This window comes from Brugia malayi, assembly GCF_000002995.4.
Source record: "Brugia malayi strain FR3 genome assembly, contig: Bm_v4_Chr3_scaffold_001, whole genome shotgun sequence".
NCBI lineage: Eukaryota > Metazoa > Nematoda > Chromadorea > Rhabditida > Onchocercidae > Brugia > Brugia malayi.
This window is the reverse complement of record NW_025062477.1, coordinates 12962465-12982183: the sequence shown is the minus strand read 5'-3', so window position 1 is coordinate 12982183 and position 19719 is coordinate 12962465. Positions and strand designations below refer to the sequence as shown.

Below are 19719 nucleotides of genomic sequence, written 5' to 3'. Positions count from 1 at the left end.
TTTGCATGTTTTTAAACTCATTACACATTATAATTAATTGCTAGTGAGACACTGATAGAAATTTGTGATTCAAATTCTTGAATGAATCAAATCCAAAATTTGACGTTTTGAAGTACTCTTCGAAAATTTAGTTCTTTAATTAATCTCCAATTTAAAGGATTTAGAACAAAATGGGTAAGATCCATGTTTAAATTCCTTTTATGTGAAGTTCACTTTTTAAATGGTTATCAATTAGCTGCCTTAAATTTTATTGGGCCTTTTATTGGCCCCAACTTCTGTCCTTACTGATTATCATTATCAATTTCTGATAGTATCTCACTTTATGCTGGTACAACTTAAACATAACATTGAAAAAATTTTTTTTGCATATTACATGCTATAACAAAACATTATTAATCGATCAATTATTCATAAAATAGTTAATATTTATTATTTTTTTACTTGTTTCAATAAAAGCAATTATTTAAAATGAGTGCAAGTTTTCGAAGTATTATGTAAATAACAAAATTTCAAATAAATATATAAAAATATTTGATTTTAATTTTCATTAAATTTAATAAATGCTGTGATTTAAGAAATGAATATTGTAATTGTTATTGTTGTTGCTCGTCTTTTGCTGCATACCAAAGAAAGAAAGAAAAATGACTGGGTTCAAAGGTCAATAATAAGCGATACAGATGAATGAAGTATGAATGTGCTGGAAGGAACAAATAGAGAAAGAAATCCATTTCATATTTATTATTCATGAAACGTTTTTCATTTCCGACCGTTTTACTAGTTAAGGCTGACAAATCCGTTTTTCTGCTTTACCATTTTCCGCCGCTCATCTTGCATCTCAGTTTGTTGTTTTCTGTCAGAATGGAAAAGAAAAAATTCCAATTTAAATTTTCCAATAAAAATAAAAAAATGACACAGAAGTAGAAAATTTTTATTTCGATAAAATTAGCAAATTTTAAGCAAAATCTAATTTCGATTAAAATTACTAAAAATGAAAAACGGGAAAACTATCAAAATATGATTTGATTATCTTCCCTTATATATATATATAAAATATATCTATGTGAAACTGAAATCAAATGAATATTATCTGAACTTATAAAATCAGTCTCATTTAGGAAGTTAATAATTTCTGTGTAAGTAAAATTGAGCTGGAAGTACAATTACATAAATTGTTTGATTGGAAATAAAGTCCTTTTTACAACAAAAAAAAAAAGATTTAATTTCTACGATGGTTACAAATGTTTTTTTAAAATGCTTTCAACTATTTTTTTAAAGAAAACGAAAACTTTTTGTTCTTCCTTTCTGTAACATATCAAATTTTATATATTTAATGCCTCTTATTTTATTTCACTTCATTTTCGCGGAAAATAATTTTGTTTTTCCATTAAATAAAATTGATTTCATGACTTCAAATCCGTTTGATTTTAATTTCATTTTAAATTTACATTTTAAGTTTAGTTTTGTTTTAAATTTGTTGAAGTTTTTTTCCTTTTTTTTTCACTTTTTTCTTGACTTTACAAATTTTTAAAACTTACCTTATTTGAGACATTCTGAATCCAAGAGGTAATATCGGCAAAAAAAAAAAAAAAAAAACTTGTCCTACTTGCCCGGTAGTGTATTTGGTAATTTTTTTGCATTAAACACACTTCTTGAAATATTTATTGACTATCATAAATAAATGAAGCATTATCCGAGGAGTGTATTTGTTACTTCTGAGATTAAATTAAAACCCGTCGAACCTGATGTATTGCTACAATTTGTCACTTCTCCACCGTTATCACCCGTTATCATTTGCATTGATTGAGTGTAATCACTGATAGCTGCACTAAAAGTCTGCAGAAGAAAAAAGTGATAAGTTATCATCAGAAAATCATCAAACTATTTTTTTTTTTTATTTCTCAAACTAATTTGATTTTTAGAGAAAGAATTTCTTATTCAACAAAATCATTGTTGTTTTTTTTTTTTAAATGAAATATTCCCTCAACAATTTAATCTTCTCTTTTCGCTGATAGTGACGCAAAAAAAAAATTTATGCAATAATCGCACAGTTAGAAATTTTAGTGAAATATTAAGTTTTGAAAGTTAGCAAATTAAATATATTAACTTAAGGTCAAATTTACATGAATGAAAGATTATTTTATGTTAGGAAGAAAAATCATCGCGGGACTTACATCTATCGTTGAATGTCCCGATGTATCAAATACAGTCGATCTGAATATTGAATTTGTATTTGTAGATTGTACAGCAGTTGATGGTTGCAACAATTCAGATGATGATAAGAGCAATTGAGCAGGTGTTGGTGTATAAGTGGAACCTAAATTTTAAATTCAAATTTGAAAATTTTCAACACATAAGATTAAATTATCAATCATTGGACTGATTATATTTAATAAATAAAAGCAAATTTAATATGCAATTATTTTATTGATAAGACATAAGAGTTCTGCTATTTTCAATTATTCAGAATATTCTGCTTGCTTACGTACTTAATGATAAGACCAATGATTTAAATGTCATTTCAAGATAAATCAGCTTCCTTCTTTGAAGACTAAATGTCTTTTTCGAGATAGGACAAGACTGTTTCTGTATCTTAGATAATTACTAAATTAATAAATGAAACACCTGTAAAAGTTAGATCGTTGGAAGTAAAGAATGTTGGATATTCCATACGATTCCTTGCAGCTATCAAATTATTTTGTTCCATTTGTGATTGATAAAATCCATTGGAAATTGCTGTAGCATAAACTAAGAGCAAAAGAAAAAAAAGAAAAAAACAATAATTACAATTTTTTTTTTCCTAGCTTTTTGAACTAGAAAATGATTAGTAATTAAATAAGAAATATGGTGATGGATACAATAATTTGATAACAATTTGCTGAAATAATATCTTTTAAATGTGTTATAAATTAAAAAATGAATCCGATATAAATTTCAATACGAATTATTCAGTTTTGAAAAACATTCCATCATTATAATCTTGTTTGAGAAAAGAAAAAAAAAAGGAAGTTTCATGAGGATGATCTTCATGCTATCAGTTTAATGATAAAATCGTTATCATAATTATTAATTAGAGATTATTTCAAATGATAGCATTCTTTTTCTCGTAATCTCGATCAACTAACCGGCATTATTAGTCATATAATTTTGGTAGTACAAATCAGAGGACGATGATGATGGCCAATAGTTTGATTTTGTTGCCGATGACCAGTGATAACTTTGTTCATGTCGCGTTGTACCGGTAGTATTATCCGATGAAAAATATGCTGTTAATCCCGGAAAGCTGGTTAAATCCTCAAAAGGATATGTGCAATTCTATTAAAAGTGATTAATTATAACATAAATAGTTTGAAAATGTAATTAAGAAAGAGAATTATTAATTTGATGAAACCTGAGGTAATTGAAGCAATCCTGGAATCATCGATGGGTTGTTGGTTCCCGATACACCGCAGATAACTGTAGCAGTAGTGGCAAAGTTTTCACTTTGAGTGGCAGCTGCTGTAGTAGCAACTAAAATTTGTTGCTGTCCTTCATTTTCCATCTGAAAGTGCACAACAATTTTTTTAAAGGGTAGAAAGAAAGCAGAAAAAATATTTTAGGAATCATGAAAGAAAAATGATTTGGAGCAGAACTGAAGCCAACAGAATAAGAATGACAAATTTTCACAAAAATTCAAATATTTTAAAAATCGTAAAAAAAAGTTTTAAAAGAAATAAAAAGTTTAAAATACATTTGTAGCTTACCTGTGTCTCTTTCAAATTATTACTTGTAGTTGGCATCATGAAGGTTGAATACTGAGGTACTGATAAGATGGATGACTGATTAGCACTAATGCTACTGGTTTGTTTCTTTCGTTTACGTCCACGTATTGATAAATGTTGCTCCTGCTGAACTTCCGCTGCTCTCACTGATACTTGTGTTGGTATATTCCGGTTTACTGGTATTGATAACGAATGTTTCGATCTAAAAACTTCTTACAGTTCTTTTTTCTTTCTTAGAAATTTCTTGCAAATTATCGAAGGAAAAAAATTTTTTTTTCTTGCAAAAAGAAAAAAAAAAAAACTGGAAGTTGGTTATTGAACGTTGTTTCATTTTTTTTTTTACGGATAATTGTGAGTTGTAAACAATGCGCAATTATCGTATATTTCCTGCACATCTAAATACATACTTTTTATTATGGATCGTTAAATGTAATTACTAAGCACACGTAAGTGGAAAGAAAAACGTCTATTTACGTAGGAGAGCAAAATTTATTCGAAAAACAATTACGTTTTTCAAAATAATCTTTCTTACCTATTTGATAAAATATGTGACGTGAGATGAAATGAAATATTTACATGAAGAAAATATCAAAAGAAAAGAAGAGAATACTCTGATACCATAGTATTCCAGTATATTAGATAGATAAATAAATGAAGTAAGACTAATGATTTTTACCTTGTTGGCATTGCAGCAAATTGTGCATTCTGTCGTTTTGAAGTGGAACAACGATTCTTCTCTGAACCAATCATACAAAGCGATAATGATGTGACATCTCCTGTATAAGAAAGAAGCATATTTAAGATAAATTCAGCAGACACAAAATTAATAAAAACGCTGCATCGGCCGGGAATCGAACCCGGGCCGCCCGCGTGGCAGGCGAGCATTCTACCACTGAACCACCGATGCCCTATCGTATCTACTGTTAATGTTACTTAATCAAATCTCAATTTTGATTAAAAATTTTTCAATTTCTTGTGATTAATATAATTGTACTTATCTTTACCACAGGAGGTTGATGGTAATGCTGCAGTGGACTGCAGATTGCTGGGTGACTGCAGCAGAGAATCATCAAAGGATAATAATTTAGCTCTTAATGATGTGCGCTTTTCAAATAGCATCATCCCTTCAACTTCACTAAAAACAAGCAAAATTGCAAAGCATTTTTAACGAAAATTTACTAATAATTAAATAATCAATTTTTGGAGATTAAAAAAACTTCAAAAATAAAAATTATTATGATGGGAGGAAATGCATTTTTAATATAAATTTAATTAATTACATTTATGCATTCCCATTTTTGATCATATTTAAAATGCTTTATTATGAAAATACATGGATTTATTTGAATTATTAGGTGCAAAAAAAAAAAAAAAATTATATGAAGCGGAAAAAAAGGACTCAAATATCTTTTTTGCTATGGTAACAAAGATATAAAATTAATCTGAAAATTTTTTCAATTTTATTTTATTGATAAAACATATTTGTAAAATATATCCGAAAAAAATTAGCAAGAAAAAAGATCATTTGAAAATAAAAAAACATTCATAATTTTTTTTATCAAATAATAGCATAACAATGATTGCTAAATCGATTAAAATTTTTAATTTTGGAAAGTTAAAAAAAGAAGAAATAATAATTTTATAGAAAATAAACTTACGTTAAAAGTCGATGTGTTAAACCAATTGTTTCAGGTTTACCATTTTTATAAAACATTCGGCAACTGCTTTGAATCCAGTATACACGTTGACTACGTATACTTATTAAACGATAAATTAATATGCCACTTGCACTATTTTTTGTTACTGAAATTTTAGAAAAATTTTAAAAATATAACTTTTTTCTGGCAGTTTTTTTTTCCCTTTTATTTGTTTAATGTGCTTTAATGATATATATATGAACATTTATTGTTATTGTATATTTCATTGAAATTATACTTTTTCATTAATTACTTCTTTCTTCTTTTTTTGTGTTCAAATTTTTTATTGATTTTTTTCAAGTATGAGTTAGAAAGTTTCTGAATTTTATTAATTTTGCTAATTGAAATTTTCAGAAATATATTAAATGGTTATGCAATATTTTATTCTTTATAATTAGAACTTTTCTTTAATATTTTCATTAATTATCCTCTTCTTCACTCACGGATACATTTAGACAAATTTTTGAAAGCAAAAAAAAGAGAAAATAATTGGAAAAAAGAGCAACAACTATTATTAATTCCATCTGTTACATTTTTAGTAATGTTAATAAATTTTGAATCTTGCTATCTAAAACTGACCATAGGAGTCAATAAAATTGACCATTGGTCATTCTGTCCAGTTTATTGATTCATATTATGGTTGATAATTAATGAAAGAAACCTTCTTTATGTGCTTCAGCAATACATGTTGCATCGTCAACATGAACTAAATTATAAAAGCTATATGGCAAATTTTTGTCATCCAATTCTAACAATGCTCTGAAATGTTCAGCAAATTAATTGACAGAAAAAAAAGCAAAAGAAAAATTTTATGAAATTTCTTTTTGTTTAAATTTTTATAAAAAAATTAGAAGCAAACTTCATTTGATTATCAGTTGAAACAAGCGTAAAATCAAGCGAATGCTTCGTTTTCAAGATTGGATCATCCATTTGTTGCTGATCGGCAACATTTGGTGGAACAAACGGACTAGAAATGAAGAAATTTAAATAACTGATAATGTTTGATGATAACTTCAAAATATATATTTGAAAATGCTATATAAAAAGAAAAGAAATTCGCAGCACATTGAAAAAGTTTGTCGGATGACAGATATTATAAAATCGGATGCTATTATGTATACCTGCAAACGGCAACTAAGCCAAGAACCATATTACCGGAAGAATGATTTTCTATCCTGTTCAGTACGTAAGAATTCGGCAAACCATGAAGACTCATTAGCTTTCCACGTACATCTATCCTCTATAAAAAATGAAAAATTTTAACTTAACACTTCTTATCACAGATATGTTAAATGCAAACATTATAAATTTATTTTACGTGAAATAATTGCTTAAACTATTTTATATATATTTGTGGATTTGCATAAATTTAAATTAGTTTCATGTTTACAATAAGAGATAATTAAAATTTGCAACAAAACACGAAAAAACGAACGAGAAATCCGCAAGTGTTATCCAATAAACAACGAAATCGAGCATTAACATTTCGTTCTAAATAAGGCATACCATCTGAAAATAAATTTTAAAAGTAATCAAATTGATATAAATTATTTTATTGTATATATATAATATTGATATTAAAATGATAATTAGTTCATACTGGGTGTAAGAATATCCTGTAAACAGGTTATATGAAGTGGTACATTGTAATTCCAGGCTAATTGCAATCTGATATCTTCCCGATCTTCCGAATGTATCATTTCAAATAAAGATTGATGAAGGATATCTGACTGAAAAGACATCTGATAATTTATCATCTATTTTTTGTTAGAAAATGTAGTAATACAATTGATGAAAAGGTTATTTTTAATTTAAAGGAAAATCAAATACTTGTGCATAATTCTTAATCAAATAACAAAAAATGTTTTTTCTGGTCAGTCATAAAGTATCACTATAATTTTATGCTTTTACTTAATTAGTAGCAATAGCGATTCCACTACTCTCATTAATCATTATCAGTTATGCAACTCATATTTGTTCAAATTTTATTTTAATTTAAAAATTTATTTAGAAATTATTACATTCACAGTATGAAATGAGGTATTAAAACTTAATAAAATTTTTTTGTCTTTTTTTACTATTATGAATTTTTTTCTAATTACTTGATGAAAGCCGAGATAAGTTTCAATATTTTCTGATACATAGTAAATATCACCATTCTCATTCAATATCAAAATAAAACCACCAAGTGCCTGAAATTCCATCAAGTCAAACAGTGTTTATTTGAAATTTAATAAATTTCAGCACCACAAAATCAATAACAAAGTTAACAAAAGAAACTAAAATGATTTAATTTATCACCAGCCAATAGATGAATAATTTAGATACATTGAAGTTAAAATTAGGAAATTATCAAAATGAGGTTAGAATTTGTTAAGCAAAAATAAACACATATCTTAGCATTAGAAATATTGAAATTAAAATGTCAAAAGTTTAACCTTTAGAGCCATACTTTCGAAATCATACTCATTTGGATCGATCAAAGATTGTCCTGAGCAATGATGAATAGCTGTTGGGATACCGCCACCGTATGAAATTGTCGCATCACTGGTTGGAATGAATGGGTAACTATGCGCGAAAGCAAATGGAAAATTTGAAATATATCGATGTAAGCATGCTGAAGTTTATGTATTTTAATTGATTTGCATGAAATAAAAAAGTACTGCAAAAATTAGTGATAATTTGTAGTCAACAAATACAGTAAACTTAAAGAATATTAAATAAAAATTTGATAAGAATTTCAATTTAATTCTAATGATACTGCAAGAAATAGCAAATTTCAACGATATTTCATTGATTTCTTCGGAAATTTTCTATCAAATTAAAAAATTTTAGTTATTTTAAAAATACATTAACTGAATTTCATCTGAGTTATAAATTTACAAACAAATGGACGTTGAAAAATTCACATATAATTAAATAGAACCTGAATAGACTTGAAACAAAATTTCACAAAAAATATTATTTTTTCAACCCCCTTAATATATTTATTAAACATATCTTGCTAATAGTAATTTCAAGACAATTTGAAATTTCTTTCTTCAATTTTCTAAATACTTTATTCAAGAAGAAATCAATTCTGCTAGCACACATTGCGTGCTTTAAATATATAAATTTTATTTTGATTATAAAATAATCTTTTTTACGGTAGTAAACAACAGTTTCAGAAAAAAAACTCATTAAAATTTTTTATTTATTTATTGAAAAACATTTGTCATTATATTATACGATACTAATATCATTAGCAGCATGCTTAAATTCACTTTGAAATTGAAATGCCAAAACAAAAAGTTTTTTTCATTTATAATATGATATTAAAATTTCCTTTTTTTTTTTTGTTCAGTTCAATCGATTAACTAATATTTTATTTTTAAAACAGTGAAATTCAAAAAGGAAAGAGAGAGATATTAACCTTTTTTTTTTCAAAAGCTTTTAATTTAGTTTTTAACATTATAAATAATTTCTGCAAATTTTGTTTTTAAAATACTTTTCATAAAATGACAAAAAGGAGTAAGAGATGAAATGATAGCATTAGAAGGGCAAATATTCCAAATTAATTTAGAAAGACAAAAAAAAAAAAAAAAAAAAAGAAATTGAAGAAAGTTTTTTTCTAATTTGAATGAATTATCATTTTTTTAAATAAATGTTGGCAAAAAATTAAGCAAACTCTCTTCTTTTCCCGCAATATGGCTTTAATTTGTTGAAATAGTCATCATCTTATACTTGCCAAGTTAATGTCATTGGATGTCATCAAAGTTATTTTTAATTGTAAGGTTTGTTCATCACAGCAATTTTGACAACTTTTATTTGACACATTGACAGATTTATCATCATCATCCTACAGTGATATTTTCCATTCTTAAGTCAGTTAAACACAATACTTAGTTCAAATTTCACCTTATGCTCTCTCCCGGTTCCTCCTGATCATCAATCAAATGTCAACTATCTGTCACAGTATTTCATATAAGAAATCATATCGCATGTGATGAAAAACTTTTCACACATGCAATGCTTATATCAATTTGATGAGAACTGAAATTTTTTGTAAACAAATTAAACAAATCCATTGTTGTTTCATTTTACATTGAAAAAAATAAATGAAATGAATAGTAAGTAATTCATTAGATAACAATAAAAATTAAATAGTAGAAATGATTTGAAAGAATTAAGTAACAGTAATTATTCGTCTTTAAAGATGAGATGAACCGTAATAATATTAACAATAAGTGGAAAAAGTAAGTCGATAAAAAAGTAATTACCAACAACAATAATTAGTGATAGATAAGCAATTTAGAATCACTAAGAAAGAATGATTATTTAAGGTTAATTAAAAAAAAAGAACAGGTAATGATTGAGTTTCAATATATTTGAAGGATTAAAATAATTCATAGCCTTTATTAATTGTTTCAAATTCAAAAGTGTAATTTTTTATAGCTTTTGATAATCGTATAGATAACAATGAAATATTTTTTTTTTAAAGAAACATTTAAATAATATTTAAGAATGTTTTTTTTAAAAAAAAAAAAAAAAAACAAACAAAGGGAGAAAAATATTTAAACGAACACTTATAAGTTGACTGAATGAAATATTTTCAATTTATGATTACTTATAACAAAATTTTAGTATCAAAAAACTATTATGACCACAAATTGTTAAAGAAATTTCAAAAAAAAAAAACCAAATTGAAAGCATTTAAAAAATCTTGAAGTATTTGAAGTAAAATATCTGATAAACTTTATTATAATCTTTATAAATTTTTACTTTAAAAAATTTTCTATCTAATATATTCATATTAAATCACAAGATTGCAAAAAAAAAATTTTTTTGAAAAAAGGAATACTTAATAATGGGTTATTGAATGAATAATATGTTCGACAATATACCATTTGTATAAACCGAAAGACGAATATATTATTAAATTCATCCTTTTCTCTTTTCTTTTCATATAAATTTTTATTCAAAATTGACTAGAAAAAATGAAAAGGAAAAAAAAAAATTATGACTTTTCAATAATTTTGGGAAGTAATTAAATTTGTTCAATAAAACAAAGAAAATTTTCAAAATTTGTTTGTTTATTTAAATCTGTGTTTTTTCTCTCTAAATAAAAAGTTTATTATTACAGAATTTTATTAATTATTAAATTTCAATTAAAAATTGATGCGCTGAATTATGCATAAAGTGGAATACTATTATACAATTATCATTTATTTCTCAAAGTCGTAAGATATGTAAAAAGGATAATTTCAATTTGAAAATGTTTTCAAATCCAAATAAAAGATTATGTGATTTTATCTTTTGCTTATATTATTGTATTTTTTTGTAAGCTTCATACGATTAATGTGTAAAAATTGCCAATATGGATGATTAATTTATGCAATAGTTAGTAATTAAATACTTAATTATATCCTAAAATGATCATATAAGCCTCATCATACCTTTCCTATGCTTCGCTGAGCAACTCACTTATAAGGAGTCGAATTATGAAGCAGGTGTTTACCATCAAATACCAAAATTTGATCTGAGGATAAATTCTAGCTGATAGATTAAGGAAAACACATACACACTTTGATATTTTCCGTTCAACTGTCCACTTTAATCTATTAATTAATGATCAATTCTTTGAATTCAAACAAATTTTAATACTAAAAATTATAAAATAAAATCAAAATAAAACCATTACTATTATTATTATTATTATTATTATTATTATTATTATTATTATTATTATTATTATTATTAACAATAAATAATGTAGATAAGTGTCGAGTTTTTTTCTTTATAGAACATTAAACAAAAGTTTCGCCTACGTTTTTGAAATTATATTGTAATTACTAAAAACAGTTGTACGTTTTAATTGTAAACATATACACACATTCTCATTTATAAATTTAAATGGAAGAAATTTAGTTTTACTAAAGGTCACAGTAAAATTTATGGAAGAAATCATTATGATAAGATATAAAAAATGATGATCAAATTAAAAAATTAAAAAAAGCAACAATGATTAAAAAAGAATTGAATAATTAAAGCAGAAATCTTAAATTAACTAAAATATAAACAAACAAAATGTGCTCATTTTATAAAATCATTACATCATTTTTCAAAATATAAACAATCATTATTTTATCATTTTATAAGTTAAAGTTGCAATTAATAGCAAATGATTATCACTTCTTTTATCTTATCATTGTGATGACTTCTTTCATATAATTAGTTCTCACATACATAACGAATTATATATATGTATATATACTTAATTGACAAAAAAGACTACCGAAAATAAGTAAACAATGGTTTTATATTACATTTACATAATTGCATCATTTACACTTACTATTATTACGTATTATTATGTTTTCGTAGTGAAAGTAATGAAGCAAACACAGAAAAGGAAGAAATTGAGTAATTAACTGACACTTTTTTTCCTGTATTTACTTACTTAATTAAGCAAAATAAAAAGAAGGAGCAATAGAACTCACAAACATACGTTGTCATCAATTACGTCACTGCAAGAAGTAATTTCCTTTTTGTGCTAAGATTTCAAATGACTTATTCTTTACTTTTGTATCATCACATTGATGCAGCGGTTATCACGTTACATTTTTACGTCTCTTAAAAATTACTATTTATGTTTGAAGGATTGGATGGTAAATATGAAATAAAACATACTAACCTTGAAAATGTGTTTTAATTTGCAGGTAACTCACAGCTAATCGTAATACACTAAGTTTGTCTAACCTGAAATATTAGCTGATTTACTTCTTATCACATTTTTAATTCATACATGAAGCATAAGCTTTGTTAATAATGATAATAACAATAATAAAAGTTTTAATGATTTTCTTAACAGCAAATAAAAAATAAAATTTTTTATACATTTTGTTTCGAGTAATACTTTTTTTTTATGTTATTATTTAAAATGAAGAACAGAATAATCAAGAAATACTTATTTCCCAATTTTGTCATCTGTGAATCGATCAATAACTACAGCAATAAGTTAGATACAAAATATTAATTATGCGTCATCTTTTTAAAACAAAATTGTCTCTTCTTTTTCTTATAATTTTAATATTTTTTTGACAATTTTACTGACAGCAAATAAAATTTAAAATTCTTAAATTAACCTTGAAATAACATTTTGCTCGTACGGTAATAATGCAGCAACAATTTCCAATTCACTATTCAGTCTTTCTCGATGTCGTTTGCTTGGATTAGTAGCAAGTCCAGGTTTTATTCCTTCACGTATACTAAAATATAAATAATTGTTCTTGTAAATTTGAATTTTTTAATATTCAAAATTTGCACACAATTTTATAAAATGTTTTTTTTTTTTTTTTTGCATATAAATGTTTGCTTTTTCGTTTTTTTGTTGACAAACTTTGTTTTTTTCTTTTTTTATTTTAATTTTGATAAATTAAAAATTTAACGAATTTTCAAAAGTAGTTTTTTTTGAAAATTCGTTAAATGAAATGAAATGACTTTGTTGGTAGCAAATTTTATGATAGAATATTTGATTCGTTCCCTAACATTTTTTTTTTTTTTTTTTAAATTTACATTTTATCATCATGAAATATGTCTTACTCGTCTTCATCATCAAAATCATTACTATTTCATGGCATTTGATGACTTATCTTGGCATACGGTAGCTAACATTTTCAACAGCTGCTTTTCATTGTAAAAGCAGGGAAGAAGCATTTTAATGATGAATAAAATAAAATGTACAAATGATGATGGCAAGCATTGAGTTAATTAATTATTAATTAATATATCGTTTTCTTTTCCACTATTTAACTCTCATTCATTCCCATTTCATTTTCTCATCCGTTCTTTTATGCTGAAAATTAAGCATGAAATGCAGTAATAAAATGCATGCAGTATAGCGTGTTAACCGTAAATTGAATGGGAAATTGAAATCAGTACGCCATAAATGGTAATGAATTTCCGGAAAATTTGTACAAATATTTTCCGGATATGAAGTTAATTTTCTTTAATTAATTGAAATTAATTAATTAAAAATTAATCTCTGAATCGATTATTTATTAATTTACATATTACCATTCATTCTTTTTGCAGACTTAAGAAAGAGCGTAAGAAATTATCAAAAAGAATGAAAATAAATAATAATAAAATAAATTACAGTAAGTTGAAATTGTCCTTGCATAAGACCGCATAAGATGAGTAAAATTTGTAATAAAATTAATTAAATTTCAGACTTTTTATATTTTTTTTTTCTGTTTTAATTGTCGTCAGTTAATTAAATCCATTCTTTTACATATTTTAACTATGTTAAGAAATTGAAATGATGAGAAATAAGAGAAGTAAAATAAATTCATGACAGAGAGGAAGAAGAAAAAATTTCTCTCCAGTAATCTTACTTCAAGCAATTTAAATTTATATTTTTAGAAAAAAAAAAACACTTTTTTTAGCTAAGCAATTGATTTTTGATTACTAATAGAAAAAGGAAAAAAAGCATATAGCAGTACTGCTTAAAAAATTAGTGAAATAGTCAATTTCGATATTAACTAAAATAGTAATTGGGGCGAATAGATTAAAATTAATGTTTTCATAAAAATTATGAATCGCAAACATTTTAGGAATGTAATATTTTTTTGGATTGAGAATTTTTAAAGTATTTTAATAATAAAAGACAGGATGAATTTTTGTTTTAATAATTATTTTCTATCTTTCGAAGTAATTTCCTTTTTTTGAAATCATTTCTGAAAGTATTAAATGATTTTAACAAATTAATTTGCAAAAAATAACAATCACTATATAGATTATTGCTATTTTTATAGATTTGAAGTACTAATAGCTAACAGACGGTAAACAATTATGTGAGATTCTTTTGTTTCTTTTCTGAAAGAACAAAAAATTTCTTTTTTCTTTTTAGAAAGTATCCGAAAATTATGCTACCAAAATGATAGAACCATTCTAAAAGAGCTTTCTTCTATAGTTACAGCAGAAAATCTTTTGGATAATTAGTTTGCTTGAATGAGAAAGTAATTATTGTTGCAATTATTATAATTTCTTTCATCAATCTTTGCATATTATATGTGAAATAATAAAAATCTTTCGTGAAATTATTTAATAAATCGAAATATTTTAAACTATATAATATCAATATCACAAATGAAATATCATAATTAATTTATTGGCAATATTTTCATTATTATCTTTATTTTTTCATGTATTTAGTGCATTATTATTATTATTATCATTATTATTGCTGTTATTATGATTATTGTTATTATTATCATTTATTTATTTATTATTATTTAATTTATGTGGATTAAAAATTTTTATTTAACCATAAAAAATGAAAATGCGAATTCAACACTGATGCAATTTAAGTTTTTTTTTTTTTTAATTTATTAGATTTTTTGTAATAATAATTATAAATTCATCAGTAAATTTCTTTAGATTTTAAAATATTTAATCACTTTTTTCTAATCACTTATGCAGCAAATTTTTCTGTACTCATTAAATAAAAATTAATTTTTAATCCTTAGATAATATATGGGAATTTTGTTTGAAATAAAATGAAATAAAATGTTTCTATTTCAGTAAAACAAAATGAATTAAGTGACATAAAGATGTGAAACCAGCTTTAAAAAATGCACTACCTGTATGAATAAAATGTTACTGATAAATGATTTGCTTAGTATCTATTATTTACAAATTTTAATTAAGCTTGTTTTAAGGAGAAACTTCCATATTGCAAAAATTTACTACTGAAAATAGAATTTTTTACGACTAGTAATAGCTATCAGTTGTGATTAATGAAGAAATTAATTCAAAAGATCGAAAAATTTTAATCTATTGAAGTTTGACTTTAGAATTAGATTTTAGTGAGTTTTTTTTTTTTTTAAGAATTTGAAGTTCCTCAGACCAATTAAATCTATTGCAATAAAGCTTTCGAAACAAAAGTGCTAAATTTTTGTTTTTAAGAAAGCAAAAATTTCAAATTTATGCAAAAATTGAATACTGCATTAATTTTTATCAAATATATGGTGTATTTAAACAATAATCGTAATTTAAAACAGTATTATGTAAATTGTGCAAAGAATAAAATTATAATTTCAGTGTAAACTTGTTGATTAATTATAGTGAAAGAATTTAAAAATGAACACATAATAATGAAATATTTCTGAATTGTCATTATTAAGAATAAAAAATATGAAAATATATGTCAAATAATTTCTTCTACAATCATAAATTGTGTAAAACTTCAATACTAGTGGTAAGGATTGTATCAACGTCAAAACTTAATACTATACTAATACTAATTACAACTTATTAACACTTATTACTAGTAACTAGAAAAAAAAAAAACAATTACTGCAATGATATCCATTGCAGTAACAACTAATAAATATGTTGTTGTTTTATTGTTGGTAATAGCACATTGCTACAACAAGAAATATTACTGCTACAACAACCTACCATTACAATTACTAATGTTGCCTTGAGCGTTTCGAGATTTTTCAGTCAGGCAATATTTCGTGATGTTCAAAAATTCTGTCTCTTTCCAACCTCCTCTTGCATTTTGAGCACGCCATATCATCATCATTTTGTCATACGTACTCTCTTGCGCTTTTTCTCAGAGCTTCGGTTAACCATCACCCCAATAATATCCACTCAATAATCATTTACTATATTTGATCACTAATGCCATCTTTGATTTCATTTTTAATTTCAAATCATTTTAATTATCATAAATGAAACAATAGCAATGACAACAAAATATTCGATATAAATCTAGTAATATATTTCGTTGGATATATATATATATATCATTCCATAGTTTTATTTATTAAGATAAAAAATGATTTTGCTGTCACATTTCTTAAATAATCAACTCTGAATCATAAAACTGTTCTACTTATCTTTCTTCTCAACTGATCTACAACTTATCATATACCATTCGTAATCATCATACCATCTAAGCTTAATATTTCTACCCATATTTTTCATTGCACTCATTCCTTCCCATTTTTTCTTGCTTAACTTTTTGTCAATTCGTTATTTGATTGGTAAAATTGCATAATATTATTTTCATAAACTAATGGCTACTAGCTACGGTATAGTTATCAACTACCGTATTTACTAGTTACAGTATTTGTTATTACTCATTGTGTTTGGTAGCTACAGTATTTATTGTCATATGCTTACAGACCTATAGCAAGTGTTTGGAGTTGAAATTTATTATTGTTAAAAAGAAAGTAACTACTTTTTATACGATTGCAACAGATATTACGTGTAAATGCATTATAGGTTGGAATAAGTGTTATCAATAATAGATAAAAAGACACAGTTTTGCTTCATATTTAAATAAAATGCTACGTATTGTTTATCATTTCCTAATGATAATTAAAAAATAAAAATAGAAAAAATTAAAAATTCAATGCTGCAAACCGTTTAAAATTTCGTTGTCGTCGTTTATTGGCATACATATTTGCTGATCATTATTAACAGTTCAAAATCTAAAAATATATCGAATTTCAATTTGAATTAATCTTGATAAAAAGACATAATGAATGAAATAGAAATGCAATAAATTTAAATACTTTCAAATACCATCAACGATTATTAATAATTGCATGAATAAACTAATGTGGAATTTTCTTCGGAATAAATCAAAAAATTTGATTTCATCAAGTAAAAACTTTATTTACTGTGGATCCACTTACACCAAAACACTTATTTAGTTCAAATGGAATGAACAAAAAGTGATTGTCTATGATTAATCCAAAATTGAAAACAGAGTAAGTAGATAAGTAATAATTCCAATGATTTTAATAAGTTAGAAATCAATTAGGTATTTTGCAGCATTTTTTTCCACAGAATACTTCATTTTGTTAATCAATTCAAGTTTTTCTAGTTAATAAAATAATTTCAACTTTTTATTCATTCGTTTCTTTTCTCTTATTTATGATTAACTATTCATACTAATCGTTTGCAATGTCTTTACTAATTAATTTTTGAGCTTAATAAATCCTCATGGATATCTTTGAATTTTAATTTTATTTTCAAAATAAATTATATTATTCCTCTTAAATATTATCGTTATTACTGTTAATAAATCATTGCTATGTTCTACTTCTTAATTTGCAAGCAAAGCGATCGCAGTAATTCTGATCAATTTAAAATGATAATAAATGTTTTTTATATTCAATAATTACTGTGAAAACGTAATACAAAATTGTGTGTTATTATTTGTTACTAAACATTACCACTATTACTATCATTATCATTATCATTATCACTCTCACTATCATTATTATTCTTACTACCAATATAATATGGACACGCAAATTATTTGCATGCCAAAGAAGAAAAAAGAACTGTAGATAATAAATATGGTTGAATGTCAGTCGCGTGTCACATGCAAATAAAGCTATCATTCTAAAAAAAGCTATTATTGAAATATTTCATATCTATCACTTCATTCAAGAAATCGTTGATATTTAATTGCCCAAATAATAATAAATCCAAGTGAAAGTTAAAATGATAAAAAGGAAATAAAAACGGAATGATGAGATAAACTTACTTTATTAGACGAAAATTTGCTGATATAATTGTTTCAGGATAAAAATGTTTAATATTGTTCCACCTATTCTTTCTCTTAATCTTATTATTTTGTTTTATTGCTAACTATTGTTGTGATAATATTGCTTTAATTAACTAGTTGACAGTGGTACTAATTTTTGTTTCTTATTACTCTCTACACTAACTTCTTTTTCTTTTATTCTTTTTTTTTTTTTTTTCACTTTTTGGGTGAATAAGAAAAAAGTCTGATATAAAATTAAACAATTTTATTGACGTCACCGTGTCATTTTTAGGATGCTAAGAGGAAAATTTTTAGAGAATTTCTTGCAGCACGCAAACCATTTGATACGATTGCCTTAAGTGGCTAATATTGCATTCTATCGGGCGTGGCTAAAATGGACGATTGAAGGAGGAGGAAAAAGGACTATTGCGCCGATGATACTTAAATCATACACAGAAAGCAACTGAGGGCGGGTGGTACCACAATTCGTTTCTCAAGGACATTCATTATTCATTGTCAATCACCTCAGAAGAAAGGGCGGAGAGACATCGCTTACCGTATTACTTCACCTACTGAACAAAAAGGTTGAAATTGTGGCGCATGTTTGTTAACAATTCATCATCATGAAACTAACTTATTCTGGTAAATCAATAATATTTAATTATTTTTTATTCTACCAAATTGATAAATTGAAGAAAGAAAACTATCAACTGTATTAGTTAACATATTATTATTGCTATTTATCATTACTATTGTTATTACTTTTCATATCATAACAAATGGTACTTAAAATTGCTTATCATTTTTTTATTAAGTATTTTGTAAAATTAAGAAAGAGACAATATAGTATGAAAGAGGAAACAAGAAAAAATTATGGTAATGGTAATGGTATAAGATATGAGCAAAAACTTTTGCCAACGAGAACAACAAGCGTTTCAATGAACAGCTTTAATCTTTTTTTCTGTTTTTGTGAAACTATCAATTGATTTTTTATCACTGTAATGTGATGTCTTATCATTCACATTCTTTTGTCTAAATGGTTTTAAAATGCATAAATCTAGAATGAATTCAAAAGAAATTTGCATATTTAAGGATATAAAAGTTTGGAAAATATAAGCAAAGAAATCATTTCTAGTGCTAATTTAAAAACATTTTAAATAGCTATTAGAAAAAAAAAAAAAAAAAAAAAACATTGTTGCATTTGAATTTCTTGGAGTTTTTTTATAATTTATTGAATATTATTCATTCGTAATATTTTGTTTAATATGCCCATTTTATTGATAATACCTTAATTTATATTTGTTTTTAAATGATAGTAGTTCACTTATATCCTATGTTAAATAAAAAAACAACTCAAATAAATTTGCTACTAATTAATACTGTTTCACTCATTTTATTCAGTTTTAAATCAATTTTGTCATAAAAATCTTATTGTAATAGAATTGCATATCAAAAATCAATTGTGAATAAACTTCCTAAAATTACAATAAACCACGGACAAACTAATTGACAAATTGATGCTAAGAATTGAAATATTTTCTTTTTTTGTTGCTTTTCTCTTTAAATTAGTTGGTTGATTTCATTGTTGATAGTAATACAGTTCACAGTGCTTAAATTTAATTCGTAAAAGAGACATTTGTTGTTTCATTTAATTTTTTTTTAAATTGTTTTTATATTAATATGTCTAAGTAAGCTGTCATTTAGGATAGTCAAA

The 19719-nt window shown here is 24.8% G+C and overlaps 1 protein-coding gene and 1 non-coding gene across 2 annotated transcripts; both read right to left on the bottom strand.

The window, feature by feature from the left end:
• Window positions 1-1686: 1686 nt before the first annotated feature.
• Bma-ahr-1 (aryl hydrocarbon receptor AHR-1, putative) lies at window positions 1687-13108 on the bottom strand (the record flags this gene model as incomplete). The annotated part of the gene is made up of 19 exons (XM_043080999.1): window positions 1687-1833; window positions 2172-2314; window positions 2623-2733; window positions 3123-3291; window positions 3389-3538; window positions 3741-3960; window positions 4435-4534; window positions 4763-4893; window positions 5417-5561; window positions 6117-6214; window positions 6315-6422; window positions 6577-6695; window positions 6891-6964; window positions 7056-7185; window positions 7558-7647; window positions 7894-8072; window positions 12129-12193; window positions 12580-12702; window positions 13062-13108. The coding sequence occupies 19 exons, from the start codon at window positions 13106-13108 to the stop codon at window positions 1687-1689; spliced, it is 2349 nt and encodes a 782-aa protein (XP_042936933.1).
• Window positions 4595-4665, bottom strand: Bm14580. The gene has a single exon. It is a non-coding gene; the product is annotated as a tRNA-Gly (tRNA).
• Window positions 13109-19719: the final 6611 nt, after the last annotated feature.